Below are 9,416 nucleotides of genomic sequence, written 5' to 3'. Positions count from 1 at the left end.
AGGGGCCCTTCTTCAGGCAGCTCCCAGCTCAGCGATGCTGCTTTGTTAGGAGATGTTGGGCAACAGGCTGATTGGTACATACACAGAGTACTGGCATTTAAATAAAACTGATTATTTTGTTTTGAAGTATTTCCCTGTAGCCAAGAGTCTCTCTTGGACACTTCATGTGCAAGAGAGATACAGGAGGCAATTTTTAAGTTAGGAAAAACGTGTCCATCCAGTGAAATCTCAGCTCCATCCCACAAATGATGCATTTGGGAGACTCCACAGCTGCAGTGATATGGGTTCTCTCATGCTGAGTGCTTTCAGAACTTCTTTAATTGTTCACAACCAATAATTATGATGGTTTTTTAAGGGAAAGATTTCACAAGCTCTCTGATGTTAACTTATGATAATAATGCTGACAGCTTACATTTTTTTGACTTATTTATTCTGAGTTTTCTTGTAAGATCCCCAAGAGATCATCTTCAGGGTCATAACCTCTAACTTAGGCCTCATTCCCACCCACTTAAAAGATGCTGCTTTTTCTCCCATGGAAAAGTTTCCATGATTTTGTATAAATAAAGGAGTTTAGTCCCAGAGTTAATCTCAACAGATGTAGCAAAGCTCTCACAGAGCTTGAGCCAGGATTAGAGGATTTGGCAAAGTATGAAAATGAATAGCAAGGGTAGTAGATATTTAGATAAATACAAGCTCATCTAAAGGTTAAAAAAAATCACTAACACCTTAAGCAGAGGAGGAAAGCACAAGCTACTGCTGTATGCAAGCATTTCTGCAAGAGCTACTGGACCTTATTTTCACTTTAATGTCAGTGTCTGGAACTGGAAGAGCCACGAGGCTTTAAGGGGAAAAGTCAAAGCAAAGCAATTTTCAGTGTAGGAGGAGGGAATTGAAACAAATGAGAAAGTAGTAGCAACATAAATGACACATGAAACAATATTTGAGATATTTTGATTGGGTTTTGGTTTTGACATAGGGCATTTTTACTAATTGGTCCCCTATGTTCCCATCACTTGCAGGTTATTTATTACAAAATGATGCACAAGAAAAAGAAAATGCTCTCTAATAACAGCCTGTTTTACTCCTGGCCAATCCAAGACAGACTATGTCCCTTTTTGGGAAATCCTAGTAAAGTTCAGGATGGAACATGGTTTGAAGGCAAGAGCCTCCAGTTTCTCAATCAGTGCAGTTTCCTAACCAGTGCAAGCTCAGGGAAGCACAGATACATTCAAAAAAATTTCAAAGTATACCCCAAAGAGAGAGAATTATTCTGAACATCAAAAGGCAGTTAAGCACCAAAAAAGGGCCTGTCCCAAACAATTCAGCTTCCTGAAACAGAGTTACTGATTGAAAAGACAAAGCATGAAGAAACAGGAGAACAAAGAGGGCTGGAAGGCTGTTAATGTGGAGGTGGCTGTAATTTAGGTAACAACCTTACAATGAAAGCAGTGACTCACCAAGGACATTTGAAAAGAAATAAGCTGGAGGAAAAAAATGTCTTTAAAATCATTTTACTTTAAGCAGAGAACATGATAAGAATCCTGGTGGGTTGTTTTGTTCTGCACAGGATTAAGTGTCTTGCACTGCAGTCATTACCTCAGGTATTGGGAGAGAGGCAACTGTAACAGGAATCTGCAGGAGAAACCCAGTGAGGTGTGTTCCTGAAGGAAAGCTCTGGCTGGCACAGGGAAATTTGCCTTCCATGCTGAATCAAAGCTGCAGTTCACCTTGAACATCCTTATAACCCATCAGATCTGCATTTCTGCTGAAGTCTGTAGCCCTGCCTCTTGTTCATCTGCAGAACACTGAGAAACCCCCTGATCTAACTGATGGGGGACAAGCAGAAGTGAATGCACCTCTGCCCAGCCACACGGGTCACACCTGGCTTCAGTGCACAAAACCAGGCAGGCTCTTTTCAGTCAAGATGCAGTTTTTTTCCATGTTCAGCAAAACCTTGTTCTCTTCCTATCAAGACCTGATTTACAGTGTAAGCTGGGGTGCAGCTGATAAAACCTTGCTCCTCTCCCAGCACAAAGCAAAAACCTGAGAAGTAACATGAACAAACTGTCCAAACATTTGGTCTTTGGACCTTCTCCTTTTATCTCAGAACCACAACTACCTGACATGACTGTATTTGCTGATTTTATTAATTTGAACGGCTGGATCAACAGATTTCTATCACATTTACAGTGGCTATTCTTCATAAAGGGGAACAGAATTCTTTGCCTATAACAAATGCTTTAAAGGCTGCAGTTCCCTCAGTTCTTAGTCCCATTGCTAAAGCAACATTTTTCACCTGTACATTTCTTTTAAGTATTCATCAAGTACACTCTGTGCTGAACTGTAACACAACCCTAGGTCTGGTCTATCAACACCAGAGAGAACTGTCCCTTCTCAGTCTCCCTGCAGCAGTTAGTATGGTCAAAAAGCTCCAGTCCAACAACGAATGTATTTATTCTGTACCCTGACAGGCTCTGGGCCCTAAACTTGCAACCCAGCTAAAAACCCTCTCCCTCTTTGCACAAGGCTACAATTTGCATCCCTTGGTAGCTGATGGAAATAAAAAGCTCTGATAAACACATCTCAAGGAAATGACAGAAACTGTCAGGAAAAATGCACCTCTGCAAACCAGACCCATGGTTGTGTGAAGAGATGTATCTGTGGAGTAATAACTGAGTTAGCAAAGCTTCTGAAATGACTGCCTGTCAACAGGGATGCAGATGTGGAAAACCACCTCTGAGCTAACTAGCTTTGCTCTGCTGTCAGCAGGACAGGAACCATGCAGCTGGTCTGTACCCGAGCTCAGCTGAAAGGCAGGAACTTCTTAAAACAGGCTAACTTCATTTTCTGCATGTGTGCAACACACCCTGAGAGCTGCTGAAACTCACATTGTGGCTGCTGGATTTCCACGGGTGTGGTTCAGTGGCCACGATCTGATTCATAGCGGGCAAGACTCCTGCTAGAATTTAAGATGCAAGATTATTCCACCCCTAATTTTCTGTTATGCAAAAAGATGGTGCTCCACTGCTGCAGCTGTTCAGATCTGTTGTGCCAGTACTGACTGGGGTGGATACAGACAAACTCCTTTTCAAGCAGTTTGCTCATCATTGTACCTTTGGGAAAGCACAACAGGATTGCTCTGATCTGAGAGACAGAAGGCAGTGACAAACTACTCAAGGGCTCCCTTGCTACTTGTGTCTTTAATCACCCATGATGCCCTTCATTTCTAGCCCCAGTTTCAGCCAGCCTGATGGCATGCACTGAGCAATGGGATGGAGCTGCTGGGTGGGGACACCTACACTTGTCACCCATCAGCTTCGTGCAAAGTGCCTGTTGTCATGCACAGACCACAGAGGATTTCTGTTTTATTGATTCACTTGGAAGTTAAATGTGGCACAGTCTGATCATTCCAAGTGGTGCTACAGGATTTAATTAATTTTTGATTGGATGGCAAAGACTAAAATCAGAACAGAAGTCCCACAAAGACACTATTCAAAACCAGAAGAGCGACAGTCGTTTGCTCAAGAAGTATCACTGCACTAACTCGAGGAACAGATTTCATTTCAGAGCAGGTATCATATGTCCACACTGCTCTGCTTTTACAAATGAGACACTAGCTGAATTCCTACATCTGATACTAACCCAACAGAAGCTGTATCTCACATGCTTTCGCTTATCAAACAGAAATGTAATCATGGAACTAACACTCCATTCAGGTAGGATCTGTCATGTTTGTAGATCCCATTGCACACAGCCCTGGTGCAGAACCACAGGCTGGGGCTGGCACAGAAGGGTCTGTGAGGGAAAATCTGAGAAGACCTTCCAGGCCAAAATATGCAAGTGTCTGGTCAATTCTGACCCTCTCCAGAGCAAACTCGTAATTCCACCTACTCACAGACAGCAGCTGCTGTATGAAAATCCCTCCTGCTTAAAAGGAGCTGAAATGTGAGACACTACAGTGTGAGGAGCCAGAAAGGCAGTTGACTCAACCCTCAGCAGCTTTAGGGTTTTGTTTCATAAATAAAGACTTTTTTTAAATTTCCCAATGAGCAAATCCAAGCAAGGGAACACCAGCTCTTTGGGAAAGAAATTGACATTTCCATGCAAAAGTTTTGGTACCTAATCCCCAGGTTTAGGATGTTTTGAAAATTCAGTCTAAATCTCTCTTCTACAGCATGTACAGAGACCAGTAACTGAGCACTGCACAGTAATGCAGACAGGAAAGCACAGGCTACTGGGTGCCAGTCCCAGTCAGTGTCTTCTCCACTGGCTTTTTCTGAGTCCTCCATGTTCTGACTGATCCAGTTTCAGACAGTGGCAGGAACGGGATGATGTGAGTAACAGTGTCAGCTGCCCTGGTGGGGGTGCAACACAAGCTTCCACCAACATCAGGCCAGCTGTCCATCACAGGGACATGGTTGTCCCCACCTCCCACAGCCAGGCAGGGAGACAACATGTTATGAAGACCTCCAGCCCAAGCTGGAGAGAAAGGGGAAGTCCTCAACACAGGGACACAGCTCACAACCATGAGTAACCCTATGCAGGCACAGCAGGTCTGTGACCACCTTGCTGAGCTCCCTGCCTTTATTTAAGTTGCACTATCAAGTCTGATGCTTGTGCCTACCTGAAATCCATGTTTCCCTCTCCACCACGTGGTCAGCTCCTTCGGGGGCATATCAATAACAGACACTATGTCTCCCACCTGCAAAAGATCAATATCAATCAGAGCCTGCAACACGGCCAGGAGGGGAGCACAGCCCAAAACTGCATTCTTCAGCCCTGCAAAAAACTGTGTGATGTGTGAGCAACTGCACCAGTGCCCATCTGGAGACATCTACCTTTGTAAAATCAAACTGTGAGGTAGGAGGGTTGCTGCTTTGTACAGCACAGAGGACCCAGCTGTTCAGAAGGAAACAACTCTGCAAGGCAGCAGGCTCTCTGCCAAGGGGTACAGGAGTCTCCTGATTAAACCATAGACAGAAGTAAGAATGAAGAGTGTAAAACACTTCACAAAACATTCTCAAGTAGCTGAACTAATTTTTACTACATGTCCTAGATATGTGTATGTAGGCAATGACATATGTCATCTTGTTTCCTTTCACAGCAAAAAGTGGAGCTCCCTTTGTAGCTCACAAACTGACCAAGACATGCTTTTCCTAATCAGGAAACATGCAGAAGTGGTGTCGTGGGACAGCAACAGGAAGGAAAACAAGCACAGAGACCAAACAGATTTTCTGAAGCTTTCCCCTTTTCCATTAAAATGTAATTCTGCAGTGGTTCAAAAGGAAATCAGTACAATCAATCCTGGCTGTGGTTTGGTGGGGAGATCAAGATTGTGTGGCCTCTATGACAGAAAATGAGATAGGCCAGAGCAGAAGGACAGAGCTCAATAAATACTGCAGCTAGGGACAGTAAAACTTGGTAACAGCCTTTGCCAGATGTTTTACACTGATGAGTCTCAAAGTGCTTTACAAAGAAGGTAACACAGCCCCATTTTTCAGACTGGGATAAGTGAGGCAGAGGGAAGTGCATTCCTCCAGGGCACAGGAAGCCAGCTGCACAGCACGTGCCCACTGAGGAAGCTGCTGTCACCACACTGAGCAGAGGAGTATTTTTCTGAGTACTAGGAGCAAATGCCAGGCAGCTACTTTTGTAATTGATCATTAGAAATTAACAACAGCCTAAACTAAAGTTTGGGTCGGAGAACAGAGCACTGAAAAGCAACTGCTCCTGTTCCACTGCTGTTCTGCCAAGGCTTCTCCCTGCACAAGCTCAGCAGGCCACACGTGCCCTGCCTTCCCTGCTGTGCCTCTTCACAACTCGTTGGACTGTGGGGCAGCTGCTGGCAGGGGCTGTAAGATTTACAGCAGCCAGTGCCATCTTAGTGCTTTTATTAATACAGAGACACTGACAAACAGCCTGTGTCCTGCACTGTGTGCATGTTAACTTGGAAGATGACACACTCACATGTCCTGTGATTAGCACAGTTCTTTGGTGTACACTAATAACTGCCTGGTTCTCAGCATGAACAAAACCCTGGCAGCACCAGATGAGCACAATTATTTTACTTCCTGCTGTGCTATGAATGTGACCACAGAAGCTCCTTTGGGCACTGTTTTCCTTTACACTTTTTTGTGTAACACTGAACACTGCCAGCACCACTGCACATACACACTCTGAGCATAAAATACCACTTTCTGGGCAGACTTCTCAGGAGCCAGATACCCAGATTCCAGGGCCTTCCAGAGCTTTGCTCCACAACAGCTCCTACTCTGCATCAAGTAAGATGTTCAAAACAGCAGCAGGTTATCACCTGCCCTTTAGGTACCAAATTTTTGACAGGCTGGTTCTTTACTTTTCATGGGAGCAGAAGCTCTTAAAAATTATTTTAGGCACAGACCTGTGAGCAGGAACACAGGCTGGGCAAACTGGCCAATGAAAAATTCAACTGGCCTGTGTCCAGGTGGACACATGTGGACAGTCTTCCTGAAAACAGACAATATACTTTTAATCCACCACACAATACAAACTATGCAGGGTCTGTTGCTGCTCAGAGCCCAGGCTGGAGCTCTTGGCAGTATCTGTTTACTTAGAAGACACCAATGCCAAGCAAAGCTGTATTTTAAAGATGACTGAACTCCTCCCTGTATCCAACCCAGTGCAAATTGAATATTCAACTGAATCTTCTAAGCTTCACCTCACAAAACATTCTGAAACTGAATATTTTCTTGATGCACACAAACACAGCTTACACTTCCATACATGACAACAAGGAATGCAAGCTCATTTCATTATTTACCTCAAAGGACAGCTCGTCTGCTGCTTGAGCAATGTATCTCTTAATAACATGGGCAGCAGCAATAGCAGGAACGTTAATGGATGATTCCTCATGGACTAGCAGGTGATTCCCCTTGTTATCAATCTGAAATAAAGAGCAGAGGACTGTGAGGCAGCTGAGGACAAGAGAGGAGACATTTTATTGGTGCTCACACATGGCAGAGATTTCAAGCTGATTCCCAGAGACAGCACAGCTTGGGGGCCCCCGAGGAGAGCAGCAGGGAGGGACAGCACAGGGCACAGCGCACCCAGAAAGGAAGAGAAATTCATAAAGCCTGTTTCAGGAGGTTGTAGGGCTCCTTCCATCCAGCACAAGACAAAAATGCTGCATTTGTTCATCTCTATATTCAAACAGGAACAGGGCAGTGACTGTTTATACCTCCTTTCAACACCAAATCATACTTGTTTTCCTGAAGGACTTACAATGGCAATACTAAAACAACTACCAAAATTCTTAGAAAAGTGGAATTAATGCTCAAGAAGAGGCACTGAGGAAAGGAGGAAATGCTGTCAAACTGAAAACTAGTGTCACATTCAACTTTCTTCCACCCTTTTATTTCTTTTTTCAAGAAAATAGGGCTCCTAGTCCTTGCTGCAATCAGCCTACTTTGAAAATTCCTTATTTATGTGCTTGTGTAATATCTTGTAAGGTTCTCAGTTAATTGGAAAGGTTACTGTTTTGCATGTGCAATAGGCTTGCTGTAAATTCTAGTTTCCTCTCTCTATATAACTTCCTTCCTCTCTTTGTGCTGAGAAGGTTTCCAAGATTTCTCTCATCCCAGAGGATTTCAGCATGATGAGTGTTATCAGTGGGGAAACTGCAGGAAAAATGCACTCAATCCTTATCACAACCATTTAAAAATGAATTGCAACAGTCTAATAATAGTTGTTTCTATTCCTGGTATGCAGCAGTTTCATCAGGCAATGGAAAGACACAGATGTCTCTGCCCAGTCTAACCAGCAAGAGCCCTGCTGACCCTGGCAGGTGCCCGGGATCACTCGGTCCCATTCTTTCCTGCACGCCTTGCCCACTGAAGTCTATTGTTTCAGATGGTAGAAGACCATTAACAGAGAAACCAAAGCTGCAGCTGCAATCCACAATATCCAAACAGTGCCACTGCAAGCCCAACACAAGCTCTGTTGGGCAGATTAATCAACAGTGATGGCAAACAGGAGCAGATCCTATTTCTTGTTTCTGCAGCTATCGCAAAGAAAAGCAAAAAAGCAAAAAACAAGAGGGCAGATAAACACCAGAACTCCAATCATTTCAGAAACCTGCTGCCCTTGCAGCACTGCCTTGCCAAAGAGGAGCAGAAGATTCTGTGCACTTTTTGCAACCTGTTACTCAGAGACTTCAACCATGAACTGGACTTGCCCAGATGGTGCATTGACACAACTGTTGCTCCACTGGAATGGCCACCTCCTTTTATTTTGTGATTATCAGCAGAATGAGATGTCTTTGGAGGATGAAATCCAAGAAAGAGGGGAAAAAAGCTCCTTTATTCTTAACATTGGATCTGATTCTGTTGGTTCTGTGGCCACCTATGTGCCTGTGACAGGGGAATGAAGCTGGTAGGAGCATTTTAGTGACACAAATAGGTCTGGAAAGATTATATCTCTTTCTGGAAGGGCAGAGTAGCCCATGTTTTACTTGCTCTGGTGCTAAGACCAGGAAATAAAGGACAACCTGAGCTCCATACTGTACCTCCATCCATGTGAGAGCAGGCCCACAGTTGATCTTGTTGCCTGCAATGGCTGAGAGCCGGGACAGGTAAGCCATCAGCATCTGGGTGACAAGCTGGAACAGAAACAGACAGACACACATGGTTCTGTTGGTGCCCCAGAGTTTGGAGAGACTTCTTCAGACTTGCAGAGACCATAAATCATCCATTGAAACAGACAAGTTTTATAGTGACAGATTCTCTTTTGCAAGGAAATCTCGTTTGGAGGGCAAACCCCACACAGTGTAACAATGGTCACCCAAAAAATGTGCAAAGCAGCAGCTCCCTGGGAAAGTAATAGTTGTTTTTATAAGATATATATTTTCCTAATTTCCCTTGTCAAGACACCTTAAATCCAAAGCTTTCCTCTCACCATGAATTTACAAACAAACAAATCATTTGTGTTATGGCCAAACACATCTGAGACCCATTTAGCAAAACAAAACTCTGGCTGCCACTTCCACCCACTTGCAAACCCTTCAGAATGTGGCAACTCAGAATGACCCCTTGGTGAAAGAGTAATATTTCAAACAGTAGAAGAGAGTTTTAAAATTACATTTAGCAATGTCCCTTCTGTAATGGTAAACTTGCTTTTATTCAAGAGAAGCTACTGAGGTCTTTCCAAAGCTTCACAGTGACAGTTATAAAGCAGCATTGTAGCCCAGAGTTTGTAGGACTGTTTAAAACATTGTTCTCTTCAAGCAGCTGTTAAATGTGGTCAGTTGAAAATAAAAAATACAGCATGGGACACCTCACAGCTGCAGAATTACATTTCACAGAGCAGCAGAGCTGTTCAGCATCTTTACATCTTCTGCACTTTCAGATATAATGCAGATTTTCAGGCTCATGCTGTAAGGT

The 9,416-nt window shown here is 43.8% G+C and overlaps 1 protein-coding gene across 1 annotated transcript in view; it reads right to left on the bottom strand.

Annotated features, from left to right (window-relative positions):
* Positions 1–9,416, bottom strand: part of ARHGAP32 (Rho GTPase activating protein 32) — a 150,132-nt gene that overhangs the window by 64,774 nt on the left and 75,942 nt on the right. The window contains exons 6-8 of the mRNA XM_010008099.1: positions 8,543–8,635; positions 6,800–6,922; positions 4,625–4,702 (exon numbers count right to left, since the gene is read on the bottom strand). Of these exons, the coding sequence (XP_010006401.1) occupies positions 4,625–4,702; positions 6,800–6,922; positions 8,543–8,635 (294 nt within the window). The remainder of the gene's footprint in view (positions 1–4,624; positions 4,703–6,799; positions 6,923–8,542; positions 8,636–9,416) is intronic.

The sequence above is a fragment of the Chaetura pelagica genome, unplaced genomic scaffold, assembly GCF_000747805.2.
Source record: "Chaetura pelagica isolate M959 unplaced genomic scaffold, ChaPel_1.0 scaffold32, whole genome shotgun sequence".
NCBI classification, from domain to species: Eukaryota; Metazoa; Chordata; class Aves; order Apodiformes; family Apodidae; genus Chaetura; species Chaetura pelagica.
The sequence above is the reverse complement of the archived record's forward strand: the minus strand, read 5'-3'. Positions and strand labels throughout refer to the sequence as shown.